The 18,502-nt window shown below is 38.9% G+C and overlaps 1 protein-coding gene across 1 annotated transcript; it reads left to right on the top strand.

Annotated features, from left to right (window-relative positions):
• The first annotated feature begins 6,880 nt into the window (after positions 1-6,880).
• LOC103723439 (NADH dehydrogenase [ubiquinone] iron-sulfur protein 1, mitochondrial-like) lies at positions 6,881-18,297 on the top strand. The gene is made up of 5 exons (XM_008814385.5): positions 6,881-7,572; positions 7,682-7,928; positions 8,152-8,446; positions 14,003-14,377; positions 17,036-18,297. Exons 1-5 carry the CDS (start codon positions 7,143-7,145, stop codon positions 17,933-17,935), a joined length of 2,247 nt encoding a protein of 748 aa, XP_008812607.3. The 5' UTR covers positions 6,881-7,142; the 3' UTR covers positions 17,936-18,297.
• The last annotated feature ends 205 nt before the right edge of the window (positions 18,298-18,502 follow it).

The following is an 18,502-nucleotide window of genomic DNA, read 5'->3' on the forward strand; positions in this document are numbered from 1 at the left end:
CTATTTAATACTAATGTAGCAGTTTCTAGGGCATGTCCCCAGAAGGAAATTGGAAGATTTGTGAAGCACATCATGGACCGTACCATGTCTAATAAGGTACGATTCCTCCTTTCAGCTACACCATTTAATTGTGGCGTATATGGAGGTGTCCATTCAGAGAGTATACCCTTTGATTTAAGATAATCTAAAAATTCACTAGAAAGGTATTCTCCTCCTCGATCAGATCGAAGGATTTTAATACACTTTTCAGTTTGTTTTTCGACCATACTTTGATACTCTTTAAATTTATCAAAGGCTTCGGATTTATGTTTCATTAGATATACAAAACCGAACCTTGATAAGTCATCAGTAAATGTGATGAAGTAAGAGTATCCACCTCTAGCTGGAGTTGATATAGGACCGCACACATCAGTGTGTACGAGTTCTAATAACTCACTTGCCCTTTCTCCATGTCCCGAGAATGGAGACTTGGTCGTTTTACCCATAAGACAAGATTCACAAGTTCCTAATGATTCAAAATCATAAGGGTCAAAGAATTTATCTTTATACAACTTATGTAACCTTGTCTCACTAATATGACCTAATCGGTAATGCCAGAGGAGGGTATTATTAATATTTTCTCTTTTTCTTTTATTATCTTTGCCAATATGAAACATAACATTATTAAGACATAATACTAAAAGACCATTTTCCATAGTGCCATGACAATAATACTCATTAGATAAAGAAATAGAGCAACCATTGCTCTTTCCATTTATTTCGAATCCTTTCTTAAGCAACAAAGGAATTGAAATTACATTTCTAATGATTTTTGGCATAAAATAACAGTCTTCTAGCTTCAAGAACTTTCCGGAGGGTAGCTCCAGTATGTAGGTGCCAACAGCTTCAGCCTGGATGGATTCTCCTCCAGCGCCATATAGCTCGAAGTCACCTTTCTTCAGTCTTCTAATTTTCTGCAGTCCATGCAAAGATTTGCATATGTGAGAACCACAACCGGTATCCAATACCCATGAATTAGAATCAGAAGAACTTAATGTCATATTGGCATGTAATAAAAACATACCTTTTGATGCAACACTTACATCAGGCTTCACACTTGCAAGAAAGTTCTTGCAGTTCCTTTTCCAATGCCCCGTCTTGCCACAGTGGAAACAGGTACCGGGTCCAGAGATTTTCTTTCCCTTCTTCTTTTTGATGCGACTCTTAGGGTTTAGTTTTTTCTTTGAACCCTTGTTGCCCGACTTCTTCTTTGAGCTCTCACCAACAAGAAGGATCGGACCCTTGTCCTTCTTGATGTGAGACTCTGCTGTTTTCAGCATATTTAGAAGCTCAGGCAGGAAGGAATTCAGTTTGTTCATGTGATAATTCACGACAAACTGCGAGAATGAGTCGGGTAGTGATTGCAGGATCAAATCCTGACTGAGCTCACTGTCCATAGCAAAACCAAGTTGACTTAATCGAGTGATTAAGTCTATAACCTTTAAACAGTGGTCTTGCACAGACGATCCCTCGATCATTCTAGCACGGAACAACTGTTTAGATATCTCATATCTAGCAGTTCTGCTCTGCTCACCATATAGCTCCTTTAAGTTAAGGAGTATGGAGTGAGTATCCATGCTATCATGCTGCCTCTGCAATTCATTATTCATAGAAGCAAGCATGATACATTTGACAGTCAAACTGTCATTTTTCCACATACGATATGTGGCCAATTCCTCCTCAGTTGCATCTTCCCCTGTTGACCCTAGGTCAGGGGTTTCAAGAATGTAGGAAAGTTTTTCTTGTGTGAGAACAATCTTTAAATTCCTCAACCAGTCCACATAGTTGGGACCAGTCAATTTGTTTGTATCTAAGATACCTCTAAGTGAGAGTGAAGATGCCATTTTTGCAGAATTAATCTATAATTACAAAGAACACTAATATAAGCAGACCAATCATGATGACATGTATTCAATCAGATAAGGACTTTTATCTAATTGTTACTCCCACTATTTTTATCGAATATCATAACCCTCAAGTATGATGAACGAGAAAATACTAATTTTCTTAGTGGGGTTGAGATCCAAATTCCTTATAAAAGACCTTGTGGGAATCACAACAAGCCCTTATAAGTTCAAAGGTAGGAAACTCTTTCCAATTACATCCCATGCAATTCCCAACTTTATTCTGTCCTCTAGCACACATATAGTCTTGTGGGAATCACAACAAACTATTGTATCTAGTTAAGTCAAACCCTTCATTTTTTATACAGTCATATTTGAATAATGCTGCCCTTGTGGGAATCACAACAAGGCAACATATTAAAATATGCCATATGCATCATATGCACCAAGATATTACAATATCAATCCCTAATACTAGCCTTGTGGGAATCACAACAAGCTAGCGTAGATATTGACATAATAATATCTAAGCATGAAGGAAGGACCTTTATAGTGTTATATCAGCAATTAGCTTTTCCATGGAGGTCAATCAAATAGTTGGCCAGGTAAGCAGATGGGAGGCTCTCCTTACTTAGTAAGGTCCTAATTAAATAACCACCTGTAGCCTCTTTCCTAGACACCAACTTAGTCAATTGATTCAGAATGGCTCAGCTTAAAGCAATTAACACTACGACTTAATTATGAATTTAGTGAGGGCTTTCAAATAGTAGTATCTTACTAACATTAAGCTCAACCATAAAGGACAATCAAATAATTGGCCAGGAAAGCAGGTGGGAGGCACCCCTCACTCAGAGAGTGAGGTCCTAATTAAGTAACCACCTGTGGCTTCCTTCCTAGACACCAACTGAGTCGATTGTTCCAGAATGGGTCAGCCCAAAGTTTTCATACTACTATATTGGTCTCATTGCACATTCTATAATTTAGTACTAGTAATTATACTGTGCTACAACATGAATATAACACTATCTCATAGCATAAACTAATCATGCATACAAACAACCTAGCTATCTCATAGCATCAAGATAATAGCATGTATTATCATTTGGTTAAATTGATTAAGGGTGGCTCTGATACCACTGTTGGGTTTCCCAGTACCCTAGGGCGCAGCGGAAGATACGGGATTATAAAATTTTCTTATAAAACCCATTATATGAAACCCTAATAAGCCAAGATCACCTTAATAGTATAACCAAATAATGTAGAAAATATAATCTTGGTATAGAAGAATACCTATCACGCTATATCCAATATGTCTGAAGATGTCCTAAGGTGCCCAAATGTTCACCCTCCGATGTTGATCCACACAGGAATGGGTTCAAGACTCTAGCTCCACCAAAACTTGATTCTAATTGTTCAATCCTTCCAAAGGATTTAATTGGCTGATTTTCCTTCACTTCCTTCTTCCTTTCTACCTCTAAAACATTCACTAGCCTTTTTGTCCTAAAGAAGACCCTCTTGTCTTGGGTTAGGACAAAAGAGAGAGGCTTGTAAGAAAGAAGGGATAAGGGAGAGAGAAGGAGAGACTCTTTTTTTGATGATCCTTAGAACCCCAAGGCACCTCCTTATTTATAAGAGATGGAGGGATGCATCATAAAGGGATGCATCCCATCCACACACCTCATCATGATGAGGCATGTGCCAAGAGATGCATCCCATCATGATGGGGTGCTAAGGAGAAGGGTGTATCAACTTCTTTCTCACATCTCCCTCTTAAATCCTGATGATCCAAGGGCCCAAATGCAGTGAACCAAAGCCAATGGTCCAGATCTAGGCACCATCTAATGGTCCAGATCAGGGCATCATCATCCAGGGTGCCATCCAATGGTCCAGAAGCAAGATGCCATCACCGATGGTCCAGATTCAGGCGCTGAGCAACGGTCCAGATCTTTCATCCAGAAATCCATCCAGTGGTCCAGATTCAGGCGCTGACCAATGGTCCAGATCCTTCATCCAGGAATCCATCCAATGGTCCAGATGAAGGCGCCAACCAGTGGACCAGATCCTTCATCCAGGAAGCGATCCAATGGTCCAGAAGTGAAGGCCCTATCAAACCCAATCCAATTGGGTTTAACCAACTTAAAAAAAACATTAAACCTAATCAAATCAGGTCTAATTAAAGCCAAATGGGTTTCAACTCTTGGCTAACCCATATTAGGTCATGATCTAATCATATTAGATCAACCTAATCTAAGAATCATATTCGAATTTAATTTGAATCAGGAGCTAGGGTTTGCAACACGTGCTAGCATGTTCATCTTGCAAACATGATCTAATCCAATTAGACCCTTGATCAATTCCCTTGTGTGTGACCCATTGGGTTCCTTATCTTAGCCAGCAGTAGGTGCAGGTGCAAGATGACCTAACCTGATTAGAATACCTCTAATCCAATTTAGGTTCAATTTAGTGCTAAACCTGACTTAGCAATCAGAACCTTTCTGATGCTTTGATCTAATCAAACTCTTTGATCCAATCAACCCACAAGACATGATTGACGTCTAGCAACGTATCATGTCTACCCGGAAGATGAGGAATGTATTGGACAAATCCAAACATACCCTTCAGTGGCAAGTTACTCTGCAATTCAATCCCTCAGTCATACTACATCCTGAATAAGTGCATGAGTATGGATCAATATCAAACTCAATCACTTATTCATGTCTCTCTCAATCTTTTATATGATAATTCAAACAATGAAACATTAGAAACTCTTTCTAATATTCATTTTGCTTTGATCAAAGGCTTCTTGAATCATCATAAGATTAGAGTAAGTAGGATGTTACCTTCTCTTACTAGAAGTGACTGATTCCTTGTTGACCTACTCACAACCTTCGTACAAAATCCACCATATCCAGAATACCCCGTACACAACGCAATGTCGTGAATGAGGGTAAACCAAAACATAGCTTCAAGTGCACAAGGTACCATGGTGATCTCAGGTCTAAGGATCACTTGCACAACTCCCACTATGAGAACCATCTTTTGATAATTAAGTAAGAATCCATAAGATATTCTCATGGCTGGTCATTTCAGTGAACTCATTCCTCTAATGAGCACCCACATCTTTGTATTAGTGTCTCACACAAGTGATTATGAGATCAATCACCCTCTATATTGAGCATACATAAGATGTGCCAGTCTTTCTGATAATATTGATCCCCGACTCAATATACCAATTTGACTGGGAATATTCTAAATTAGGATTTTATGACTTTAGGTCTCACTGGTATGATCTCATCATAACCCTAAAACCAATGTCCTAATTTATGGGGTTTATCATCCAATAATAAAATAGATAAGCAGCAAATGATGAAACACAATGCCTTTATTGATATATATCGAGTGTCAAAGTACATGATTTGGAGGATTACAAAGAGAAACCCATCAAATGATTGGCTTATAGGGCATCTACTCTTTCAGGCTGCCCATAGCATTACCCTTGATATGGGTTCGCCATGCATGGTGCATGGTCCGTTAAAACACAAATGACACATATTTGGTTATAAATCCTAACTCTGATGAACCAAGCGCGGTTGAAGAAAAGCTCCAATTAAGTTTCATTTTAGAAGGTCAAACCTAGGTCGAACAAGAAAAATAATTTCAAGCCGAGCCAAAAATTGAATTGTCTTAATTAAGCCTGCCTTGAAAAAAATTGAAGATATTTAGTCATATCAAGGCTATAATAAGCATGATTTCTAACTTTTTTGAATCAATTAAATGTTCAAATAGATTTGAACCCTAAGCTTGAAATTAAAATTTAATTAGGATTGAATTCAGCTTAATTCAAACTTGGGTTGATTTTAACACAATTTAGGATTATCAATTTGATTGGTCACAGCTGTGTTTATCTTGGTCTGAAATTAAGCTTGAATTGAGCTCGAAATAATGATAAAGATCTTGGAGTTCAGGCTTGAAGTTAATCTTGGACCAAGCTTGATCAAGCTCAGAATTTACAAAGCTCAACTTGACTACCCAATTGATTTGCTTTTTAAACTCACCTCTTCTTTAGTTGAAAGGCCAAAAAAAAAGGCCTAAAGGTTTTTTAGATTATCTTTGAAGTATTTGGTAAAAATTTTAAAATAACATAATATAAATAACATAACATAGTATAATATAATATAATATAATATAGTATAATATGATATGATATGATATAATATGATATGTTATGATATAATATAATATAATATAATATAGTATAATATGGTATGATATAATAATATCGTTGATGTTGATAATAATATAATATTACAATAATAATAATTTGATATTATATCATAATAATATTATTAATGTAGTATAGCAATATTATCAAATTATTATTATATTTATATAATAAATAATATATATATAATTTGTTATATTATTTAGATTAATAGATTAAAATAAAAAATTAAAATTAAAAAAATTAATAATAATATTTTTTGAGAGTACGTAAAATTAGATAATTAAAAGTACTATGCAATATTTCATAGTAATATTATATCATATTATTAGTACAATATAATAATTTCATAAGACCTTATTTTTATAATAAATATAAATATATCATCTATTGTATTATTAAACTAAAATATCAAATAAATAATTTTAAAAATTAAGAAAATTTTATAATAATATTTTTAAAGCATATTTCCAGTTTGGTTATCAAGGAGATCTTAAGTTTCCATCGTATTCCGTTACCAAATAATAAATATTTTTTATTAAAAAGTTCACAAACAAAAACTCCATATTTTTTTTGGTGAAAACGGCAATTAATATAGCTCTAACGTGAGTACATCCTGCCAAGTCACAAAAAAAATAAAAAATATAATAAGAGCGGTAAATCTACTGCAGGCATTTAAAGAATCTCTTCAGAATGCCGCGCAATATAGGAGACTGCTGTCCTATTCATCTTTCGGAATACATGTGCCGTATGAAACTCGTTTAATTTCGTAATCAGCCTACAAGCCTTACGAATAAAAAGATTCATATCTGCCTGGACCCAAGTCGGTAGCATAGCGCTCAAAGGGATAAAAATATCTTCAGCAATCCCTGACGTAATCCGTGGCCTCGGATCAAAGCTAGACCAACCGATTTATCTCGCCAGCAAGCTTACCGGCCGCGGACCCGACGCGAGAGTCCTTCGGCATCCACACGCCCTCCCTCTACCCCTCCGCCGCCGAGAGATCGAAAGGTACACCGAGAGAGAGAGAGAGAGAGATGGGATACATTCTCCGAGCTCTCCGGCGCTCCAAACCCTTGCTCCAGTCCCACCTCTATCAACCTAGGCTTCCGTCCCCTCAGAACCCTACCTCAATCCGGTGCATCTCCTCCACCCGGGATGTCCAGAAGCCGGAGTCCTCCGCCGAGGCGGCGGCGGAGGAGCCATCGGCGCCGCGGACGCCTGTCGGCGGAGCTCGGATCCACTTCCCCAAGCCCGACGACGCCATCGAGGTCTTCGTTGACGGGTACGCCGTCAAGATCCCCAAGGGCATGACCGTCCTGCAGGCCTGCGAGGTCGCCGGCGTGGACATCCCCCGTTTCTGCTACCACAGCCGCCTCTCGATCGCCGGCAACTGCCGCATGTGCCTCGTCGAGGTCGAGAAGTCCCCCAAGCCCGTCGCTTCTTGTGCCATGCCGGCCCTTGCAGGTTTGCAAATATCTCATTTTTCTTCCATTTCCATTCGATCGAAGTCTTTTATCCCACTTGATTTTGTTTATATTCTTGATTTTTTTTTTCTGTTTTTTTCGGATTGCAGGGATGAAGATTAAGACGAATACACCGGTGGCCAAGAAGGCGAGGGAAGGGGTGATGGAGTTCCTGCTGATGAACCATCCACTGGATTGTCCGATCTGTGATCAGGGAGGGGAGTGCGACCTTCAGGACCAGTCGATGGCCTTTGGGTCCGACCGTGGTCGGTTCACGGAGATGAAAAGGTCGGTTGTTGATAAGAACTTGGGCCCTTTGGTGAAGACGGTGATGACTCGTTGCATCCAATGCACAAGGTAATGCATTTTCTCAATGTTATTTTGATACTCAGAAGATTTTTTAATTACTTTGATTTGTATTTTGATGTATCAAGGTTATTTTGCTAATTTAAACAGCTAGGTATGTTATCTGTAAACGGTTTGCTTGTGTCACTACATCTGTTTTGATACACATATGTGATAGTGATAATTTATTTTTGATATAGAGAAGTCTCGACTGAAGTTTTATTATCTGTCGTAGGTGCGTGAGATTTGCTACTGAGGTAGCTGGTGTTCAGGACCTTGGCATGCTAGGTCGTGGCAGTGGAGAGGAAATTGGGACATATGTAGAGAAACTTATGACAAGCGAGCTCTCTGGGAATGTGATAGATATCTGCCCAGTGGGAGCTCTCACTTCTAAACCATTTGCTTTCAAAGCTAGAAACTGGGAGTTAAAGGGAACAGAGAGTATTGATGTCACTGATGCAGTTGGGTCAAACATAAAAATTGATAGTAGAGGTCCTGAAGTCATGCGCATCCTTCCACGTCTGAATGAGGTTTTCTTCCTTTGCCATTTTTCGAATACAATATATGTTTTTCTTGTTGGGAATTATGTATTAGTGATTTGTATAGTTATGTACTTGATCTGAAGCTTCTCTTTCCAGTGTTGCAATTTTCAAGTTGTCAAATTTTGTGGGCATCCCAGTGAAATGGTTGCAGTGCAGGCCATTTTAGGGACTGCAAATGTTTCTAAAAACTCTCTAATAGAATAAGTATTAATTGGTGAAATGCTTTCTAAACAGATAAATTTTGGTCCATATGAGTTTCTTAAATAATCAGAAAACCATTTCCAAAATCTTTTTTTTTTCTGAAATGAATATGTGGTTGTTCAAATTTAAATATGCATATATGTTTTTGAAAATGAATACATGGTTTATTATCTAAAACATTCAGCCTTTCCCTTCTAGGATTGAACTTATAAGATCTTAGAAATCTATTTTTTTGTGCTTTACCTTGCATGTCTTACAACCATATCCTCATATCATGAGCTGCTGCAGCTGCCATGAATATTTATAGTTCCATGTATTTTGGTACAGCTTAATTGTTATGTAGTATGAGAGCATAATACATGTGGGGCTTTGGCCTCTGAAAGTGTATGTCTTGGTTTATCCACAATGCAAAAGATTCATTATTACTGTGATGTGACATTTGTACACCTCTTTAGGCTCATGACATCATGATATTAGCTGGAAACCATTGTTCTCCACTAAACATGTTTTTACATCTGTGAGGTTGATTCCACATATATATGTGCTACCCATGATGTTAGTATCATCCTTATACTGCCACCACTTAGTGGCTGTAGCCTCCCGAACTAGTTTGCTTCTTCCTCACACTTCTTCCCACTATATGACTGCTGCCTCCCTATCTCAGTCACCGCTGATCAGTATTTCATAATCCTACTCTTAAATCCTGTTGACACAACAATCATATAACTGCGAGAGAGACATCACCACATTATGCACCAGGTCCGAACTCTTTTAAAAATGTCTCTGTTTAGGGAGTCCAATAAAAGATTTTGCTCACTTTGCTTGCAACATCAGTTTACTGTCAGCCAAGATTGAGTCCACTAACATCTTTTGGCTAGTACTGGTGCTTGAGTTTTAGCGCAGATCCATTTGACCAATAGAGCCTGTGTCAAGCTAGCCTTGTCTTGATTAGCATATGCATGCATACATATGGATTGACAACTTCATGAACTATGTGAAGCTTTAAGTTAGCAGTGTCAACAAGTTTAGCTGATTTTAAAAGCTTTGCGCAGCTAGAGTTTGACTTGCAGTCCTGAGGGATGGGATTTGCTTGCATCATCTCTTTCAGATTTTCCTTGATTCAAGTTCAACTTGGTTCTTTGGATTATCTTGGATTTAGGCTCGGTGCAGCAGTGTACATCTAAGATTTAGCATACTCGGTCCCAATTCTGTATGAAATATGTTTTAAAGCCAATGAGCCAGTATCGTCATCTCCGAGGCCTTTCTGCCACCAATTTAGGGTCACCTATGGAACATAATTTTTAGCTGAGAAGGATTGATAAAAGTGTTCACCAAGTCTACTTGTCAACTTGATATCAGTCCTGTAAAAATGGTTTTGAGTTCTTGGACCAGGCAACTTTCGGCACTAGCGGACCCTTACTTACCAGAAGTTAGAACAAGTGCAGCAATGGATTAAGCTGTGGGTATAGGGAAGTGATTCTCTTAAAAAATAATTAGAAAATCAAAATACTTAGGAAACAGGTCCAGGAATGAGCTTCTGAGTGGGTGTGGTACCCTAAGTTGAAGTATCTGAGTACTTGGATTAAGCTGTGGGTATAGGGAAGTGATTCTGTTAAAAAATAATTAGAAAATCAAAATACTTAGGAAACAGGTCCAGGAATGAGCTTCTGGGGGGGTGTCGTACCCTAAGTTGAAGTATCTGAGTACTGAAGGCAGGCTTATCCTGAACTCTAGAAAACTAATTGGTAGGCAGAGGCTTGCATTATTGGAAGAGCTTGAGTTTATGCCATCTGGAGCAGCCCTGCTAAATTTGCCTTAAAGTTGGAAAGTTTTTAGGTGAAGAGGGTTCTTGAAATATCAGCCCAAGAGACAACTTTAGTTGTAGTGTCCGCCATAATTTGATACCATTGGATATAATCAATTTAATATAGTTCCAGGCATATGAAAAGTCTAAGTTATTACAAAGCAAATACTAGTTTTTCAACTCACTATGCATGCACATCTGTCATATGTAAATAAATATAAATAGATGTTAGCCTGTATTTAGCCTAGTCCATAAGCTTGGTACAAGCTACTTCTAACCAAGCCTGATTTAAGCTAGGTTTCAGGTTATGAGTCTAACATCTGAGCTCAGTTTCAGCTCAAGATGAGCCAAGCTAGCTGGGTTCTTTGATGCCCCTATAGTTGATGGAGTGCATAATATGATCCTAGCAGAGAACTCATCAAGAAACCTTTTTCGTGGTTAGATCAACTAACTTAACTTTGAAGGTAAATACGTTTTGGGTCAATAGGTTGAATTCTTTCAGAGTCTTATTACTTTCCAAGGGGAAGCTTGGTCAACTAGCAAACTCAAACTAAATTTCTCTTTCTTTTTTACAAATTAACACAATCTTACTATATAAATTCCACATTTTGGTTGCTACTTCAGGACACTGCCTGCTTCCTGTAAAAGTTGTCTCCTGATTCTGCATTGACATAGCAAAAATATTTTCCTCCTGCCTCCCACAGAGTGCAAGCAGAATAAAAGGACAATCTTCATTCTCTCTCTTAACCTACCCTCCTCGCAGGCGGGTTCTCCATCTCTTTATTGGACAAGTGACCAGGGGCGGCTCAATATATTTGGGGGCCTAAGGCGAACTCACTGAGAGAGGCTTTTTTTTTAAAAAAAAATGATAAAAATATTTTAATAAGTGTAAAATACTTTAAAAACGGTCGAGATTAAAGAACACCCAACATGCAAACTATTCAAAAACAGTAAGATGAAACTAATTAATCTATAATTTTATATAGAAAAATAAGGATAACAAAAAAAAATTAATGTTCCAATTAGTAAACCATAGTAGGAGAAATTTGTTATAATACTTTGTGGCTTTTCCCCATGGCACGGAAACTGAGAGCAAAATGTCAAAATTTCAGCTAGAACCAATCTAAAACCTGTGCTGTTTTCGAATTTCCAGGTAAAACAAACTAATGGGGCTATTCAAACATTCTGTTTTCAAAAAGTATAAATTTAATTCTTTAAGCATGATGCCATCTTTATATTAAAATAGTTGAAACTGGATCTAAAACTATCAAACCAATGAGGTGAAATAAGCGATTTTCATATTTAAACAGTATTGTTTCAATCCTAAAAAAATTCTACAATAGACTTTTTTTTGGGTGCCGGGGTGTGTGTGTGTGTAAGAAATTGAGATGCTATCTCCAAAGGAAAGATATACGGGAAAATATTGGTTGAATTCAAACAGTCTTATGTTTAGTGGATGAAAGTAATTTTTGCCCCATGAGAGACAATAAATCTCTAAACTCCAATAAAAAAAGATAGAAAAAGGGTGTTCAACTTCTACTTGTTGACAAGGCTAGAGAAAGGAACTTGAGAATTGAGCTCTGCTTCTAATGCTTAGAGCACCAACACAGGGACAATGGCACAATGCAAGATATAAAAAAATAAAACTGAAAGAATCATCCTATCCAACATTCACCCAGAAAAGATAAGGAAGGCTGCTTGTAGATCAAATCAATAAGTACATTAGAAGCAAAGAAGCACCAATTTCAAGCAATGCTGGACAAATGTTTCGGTGAGTTCCTATGAGGGAGGGGGAACTGGGGAAGCAGTATGATTTCAAGATCGGCAGGAACTTGCAAAAGGTAATGCCACTCAAATGAATGCAGAATGTAAGTGCAATTATCAACTTCACGGCGCATGACCGAACTACTGCTGTAAATGGACTAGATTGACCTCAACGGCTCAACCAATAGACATCTGATGCCAAGACAAACAAACTATGGAATTAGGCACACAAATTTTCATAGGCATTTTCTCAAACATCTTTCTTGTCCATCTAGAGAGAGAGACTTACAAGTGCAGCGGGCTGATGTGAAGAAGATGGGAGTCAGGGACTTAGGCCTTAGGGGACGGGAGAGAGGCAAGGAGGTCGCGGGACGGGAGAGAGGCAAGGAGACGACCTCGCCGGCTCGCCGGCGCGGCGGCGCCCTTTGGCCCTTGTTGGTCACGATGAAGACGAAGACAGAAGAGGGTGGTCGGTGAAGCAGAGCTGCAGAAGAGGAGCTGAGGAGGACGATGAGGATTGAGGAATGAGGAGGAGTGGAGGACCATGAGGATTTTAAAGAAAGGGACGATGGGCGAATGGCGATGGGATTGCCGGATTGGGACGGCGTCGCTGCAGAAGACTCACCCTCAGTCATCTTGTCGAGGGAGCCGTTGGCTCTACGAGAAGGGGGGAAGGAGTCGTCCGTTGCTTGTCTTGTCGACTGTCCATTGTTGTAGGCAGCTAGGCGCCAGGCGGTAGGTTAGTAGCTACTGCCACAGTGCCACTGCTGTGAAACTGCGGTGCAGCGCAGCAGCGGGGTCTTCTTTGGGCAGCGACGCAGCGCGGTGCGGCGGTAGCGGGGGGCCTTCTTTGGGGTCGGGGGCCTTAGGCGACCGCCTCAGTCGCCTTGGGCTCAAGCCGGCCCTGCAAGTGACCAGTTTGGAAGCAAGAGATGGCTCTCCCCTGACTTCCTTCTGCAGGAGAGATATTTCCATTGACCATCATTGCAAAATCTGATATCAGTGAATAATGGAGATGCTTTGTTCTCTTGATGGAACTGAGTCTAGAAAACATATGTAAGCATTGTAGGAATCAGGAAATGTTTTTGAGCTCAATTAAGTCAAGCCTACCATTAGCGGTATGAGATGATCCTACTGGATAAACCATGTTTTTTTGGATAGAAGAGGTTAGGAGAAATGAGAAAATGTGTCTTTGTCTGTCCAAAATTTTTGGTTTTCACTGATTAGGTGGACAATGGCAGACTGACCTGGCTTTGCTCAAGCATCAGATGAGTATGGAAAGGTCTTGCAGGAAGTTGGCATCGGAATGAGGCTAACTTCCGGTCATTATTAATGTATTCAGTTTGGCATCTGTATGCTGTTAAAACTTTATAAACCTTGTTTGTGTACAGGATGCTGCTTTCTTCAGTGAGGTCTTGATTTTGAAGCAGCTTAATGTCATTACTTTATCTTTATTTTATTTGTTTTGAGAAAGATTGTTTTAAGGGAAGCTTTGCCATCAGTTATTTGAAACCTATTCACAAATAGAAGGCTTTCTTCTAACTGGGTGTAGCAACCTCCATTCCCCTCTTCTACGTTTGTATTTGTTGAATGTCAAATAATTATGATTTCCTGTTCTCAAAGCTTATAAGTTACCTGGTGTAGGTAGTACAGTTCATTCCTGATGCTGTAACTCTTGAACAAGGCAGTCTTAGTGTTACAAGGTTTCTGTGTTATGCTTCAACTGAAAATATCAGTCAAGGTTGCTTTCTCAGTGAACCATATTGGTTTTGCAGGATATTAATGAGGAATGGATATCTGACAAAACACGATTTTGTTATGATGGCCTTAAGAGACAAAGATTAAGTGACCCTATGATTCGTGGTCCTGATGGACGATTTAAGGCAGTAACTTGGCGGGATGCCCTTGCTGTGGTTGCTGAGGTTGCACATCAAGTTAAACCTGAGGAAATTGTTGGAATTGCTGGCCAGCTTTCTGATGCTGAATCAATGATGGCACTGAAAGATTTCTTGAACAAAATGGGTTCAAATAAAGTATTATGCGAAGGGAATGGCTTAAGTCCTCAAGCAGACCTACGCCCTGGTTATCTTCTGAACACAAATATTGCTGGTCTTGAAAAGGCTGATTGTTTCCTTTTGGTTGGTACTCAGGTATTGTACTTTTTACTAAAACTCTCTCTACCCCGCTCCCAACCTCCTTTCTCTGTGCGTGTGTGCGTGCATGAGTCTGTATATGTTGCGTCTGAATAGTGTTTAGTTAACTGGTTGCCTTTTTTTTTGTTAAATGCTCTAGTCTACAAACTTTTTCTTTACATGAAAGAGTAAATTTTAAGATGTGTTTTGGGCTAAATGGGCCCTTGACCCATATTTTAGAAGTCCTCTGCAGAAAAATAATTGGGGCCTTGATCCACATTTTAGATTTCCTTTTTCTGCAGAAAAAAGAGAAAAGAAGTTATTAGAAAACATTGAATTTATCATTGTTTATGGAATGCCTTTGTGTCCCTTGAAACTACTTGTGCCTTCTAGGAGTGTGTGAAACGACAATTGTAGTCCTTTATGTTCATAATCTGAAAAAAGGTAATCTTTTTGCACCTTAAATATTTAAAGATAGATCTTGATACTTCAACACTTATTTGTGCTTATCCTGCATTTATCCTTCGTGGCTTCATGCTGGAAGATCAGCGGCTAGCATCAGTCTGGTCGAGCTCTTTCCCTGCCCCACGTCTGTGGTCAAGGCCCTTGCGGTGCCCCTTCATAGCTGCACTTGCAGTCCAGTTGAGTGCCGCTCTCAGCATGTGACTGTTGCTCCATCCCTGGTAATTATACTTCATGGCACAGTGCAGGCCAGGTCCTGTCCTGATGGGTCCTGAGTCCTGCATGTGCGGAGCGCATGTCCTTTGCAGGCAGGTCATGCATCCCACCTGCTTCATGGTGCAGTGCCCCTACTTTAACCAAAGCCAATTCTTTAGACCATGCCAATCCTTCAAACCACATGAGGAACAGTTTCAGAGATTTACTTTTTGGTTACAATATGTTCTTTCTGTGTAGCATGGCTATTTTAAAAATATGCTAATAGAAATTAAAAGTTCATTGGAAGTGGCTCACGACTATGTGAACTTTAGCTGTGAAAGAGATTTACAAAATGAAAACACATTGTATCTAACAAATTGATAATTGGAGCTTTAGTAATAGTTAAGAATTGAATCATGGTTGCTATGATGGCGTAGGTCAATAAATGGATCAGAGGAAAGGACCAGGGTGATGATAATCTGTCCCTTCAGCCAGTTCTATCTGATTTTACAGTCCATTTTTGTGCTTGGTTGTGTAGAGCTAAAGATGTAGCCATTTGCAATATCTTCACAAAAGATATACAGATGTACTGCTGAAGAAACAAAATTCTATCATCACACTTTGTTTTATTCATATTGCATTATGAATAATACTTATGCACAAATAATACTTAGAAACCTTTTTTTTGAAGGAATAATGGAGGAAGTGAAGTATTTCACCCGAAAAATGCTTAGAAACCAGCTCACAACTAAAGTGATAAAAAGGAGTCAACTTTCATATTGCATTATAAACCTTGGGTAATTAGTTGCTACATGATAGATATTCTGCAAGAACCACCTATCATATTTCTCACCCCATCTTGTGCACAAATGTCATAGATCTTTAAACTTTATGCAGCTTAAGAAAGAAATACGCCATCAATAATGGAACTATAGATGTATAACTGACATGAGTTATGTGAGAATGGAGAAAGACTTTACCCCCATAACAATCACTCATTTAACATAGTTGGATCCATATATGTCACATCAAATTTCCTAAGAATAAAAATGGAACCTGATAGGTATTGTTGTTATTAGTTTGAGTTTTATTTATAATCAACAAATGAGCCTCCGAAACTAAATTTGATTGAAACCTTGGAATGAGTATCTGGGTTACTATCTGTTTTTCTTTCATTTTTCGATCAGTTTTAAACTTAGGGTTTTTTAGAATAATGAAAGGAAGAACCTGGTGGAATTTTATATCGTTATTCACATATTAACAGCTTCATGATCCATAAAGAGGTAACACCATGATTCATGGAAGAAAGATGAAATGCAAGCATGCTATCTACTACATGCATGAAAGAAGTATGAAGAGCTAAAAAGTTATTTATATTTGTGGACCAAGACGACATGCTCCAGACAAAATCCTGTGTCAGAACATATAAATTTACATTTTTATCCTTTTGTGCTGGAATTAAGAGTTATAGGTCTGCAAGAGAGGTTTAGCAGACACCTTAGCCAGCTGTTTACCAGATATGCCAACTATATGTTAGTCGGCCCCAAATATATTTGCTACTCACATTCTATTAATATCTATGCCCTCTTTTTATACATATATCTAAATAAATATATCTGATCCATATCAGCTTTTTGTACTGTGATGCTGTTCATGAAATTTGTATATACTACCAAGGAAGTAATCTTGGACCTTTAAAAGCAAACATTTGAAAACACCACACAAGCCCTTGAATTGCCTGTTAGTATTGCCTTAGGATTGTATATTGTGCATAGTTAATCATACTGGAATATCCATTTTATGTTGTTTCTACTTTCTGTTTTTCTTACCTTTTCTCTATTGTTTTTTCCCATCAACTCCATGATGTCTATAGCTTTCATATCATGTTGTGAGAGTTATTATCCCTTTCTGTTAAGATTTGCTTGTAAAATGCAATTTTTCAATAAGACAATTGACCTACTAGCAAAATTTCGAGTTTTTTTTTGGCTGATCCATATAACTTTTTCTTAAATATGGCAGCCAAGAGTAGAAGCTTCCATGGTAAATGCTAGAATACGGAAGACAGTTAGAGCAACTCAAGCAAAGGTGGCCTACATTGGCCCCCCATCGGACTTCAACTATGACCACCAGCATCTGGGTACAGGTCCCCAAACCCTCCTTGAGATTGCTGAAGGCCGTCATCCTTTTTGCTCAACTCTCCTGTCTGCAAAGAACCCAGCGATTATTGTTGGGGCTGGATTGTTCGAACGCAAGGACAAAGATGCCATATTTTCGGCTGTTGAGACCATAGCAAAGTTTAGCAAAGTCGTAAGACCTGACTGGAACGGCCTCAGTGTCCTACTCCTCAATGCTGCTCAAGCTGCTGCGCTCGACCTTGGCCTCCTATCCAATCCCATTGACAGCATCCAGTCTGCAAAATTCCTCTTTCTGATGGGAGCGGATGATGTGAGCTTAGAAAAGCTTCCAGATGATGCATTTGTAGTTTATCAGGGACACCATGGTGACAGAGGTGTTTACCGTGCCAATGTCATTTTCCCTTCTGTGGCATTCAGCGAGAAGGAAGGCACATTTGAGAACACTGAAGGTTGCTCACAGTGGACGGTCCCAGCAGTCCCCACGGTTGGTGATGCGAGGGATGATTGGAAGATCATTCGGGCACTTTCGGAGGTGGCTGGGGTCCGGCTGCCTTATGATAACCTTGGAGCTGTAAGGGCCCGCATAAGGATGGTTGCCCCCAATCTACTGCATGTGGATGAGAGGGAGCAATCAACAGTTTCTGCAGCACTGAAGCCAGAGTTCCACCAGCAGATGAGTTTAGCTTCATTTGGCACTGCTGTGGAGAACTTCTACATGACAGATTCAGTATCTCGAGCTTCCAAGATTATGGCACAGTGCAGTTCAGTGTTGTTGAAGAAGTAGAGTTATTTTTTGGGGTCACTGCTGGTCGAAGACACCAGATACTATTATCTGCCTTATCCATGAATTGCTTATAAAATGCAGCCAAATTATACTATGTTTTCCCTGTTTTGCATTGTGAGAAGGCAGAGCCACTTAATAAGCTAAAGGCTATTTCTGAGATAGCATCCTCAGAAGGCAGAACCTGTGCTTTTGTGTTCTATTACCGTTGTTGGCTGATTTTTGTAAACGTAGAAGAATTATAACTACTTTCTATGTATGAAATTACTAATTTTCTTTAAAAAATTGCAGATTTTGAGCAAGGGACCGAACGATGTACTCAGTTACCTATTATGTAATTTAGTACTTAACTCTCTTTTAACGCAGTCCCGATTCATCTGAGCTTTTCCTCTGTTTGTCTGGAACCATGATCAGAGAACTATCCATATTCAAGAGCAGAAAAATAATGTAATTTTGATCCAGAATTGAGTGATATTGTTGCTCTTAACGCAGCCTTGCATAAGCTAAAGGTAGGGTTGAAATCATATCGAATTTTAGTATATTCATATATTTATTTGATTTGATAAATAT

This window comes from Phoenix dactylifera, chromosome 12 (assembly GCF_051530095.1).
Source record: "Phoenix dactylifera cultivar Ajwa chromosome 12, Ajwa_hap1_PhDact_Kaust_v1.1, whole genome shotgun sequence".
Lineage (NCBI taxonomy): Eukaryota > Viridiplantae > Streptophyta > Magnoliopsida > Arecales > Arecaceae > Phoenix > Phoenix dactylifera.

Excerpts from the sequence above, each read along its gene's own strand:
- LOC103723439 (XM_008814385.5), top strand. The coding sequence starts at position 7,143 with ATGGGATACATTCTCCGAGCTCTCCGGCGCTCCAAACCCTTGCTCCAG. Across the intron at positions 7,929-8,151 it reads CGTTGCATCCAATGCACAAG|GTGCGTGAGATTTGCTACTG; the intron begins GTAATGCATTTT and ends TATCTGTCGTAG. Across the intron at positions 14,378-17,035 it reads TCCTTTTGGTTGGTACTCAG|CCAAGAGTAGAAGCTTCCAT; the intron begins GTATTGTACTTT and ends TAAATATGGCAG.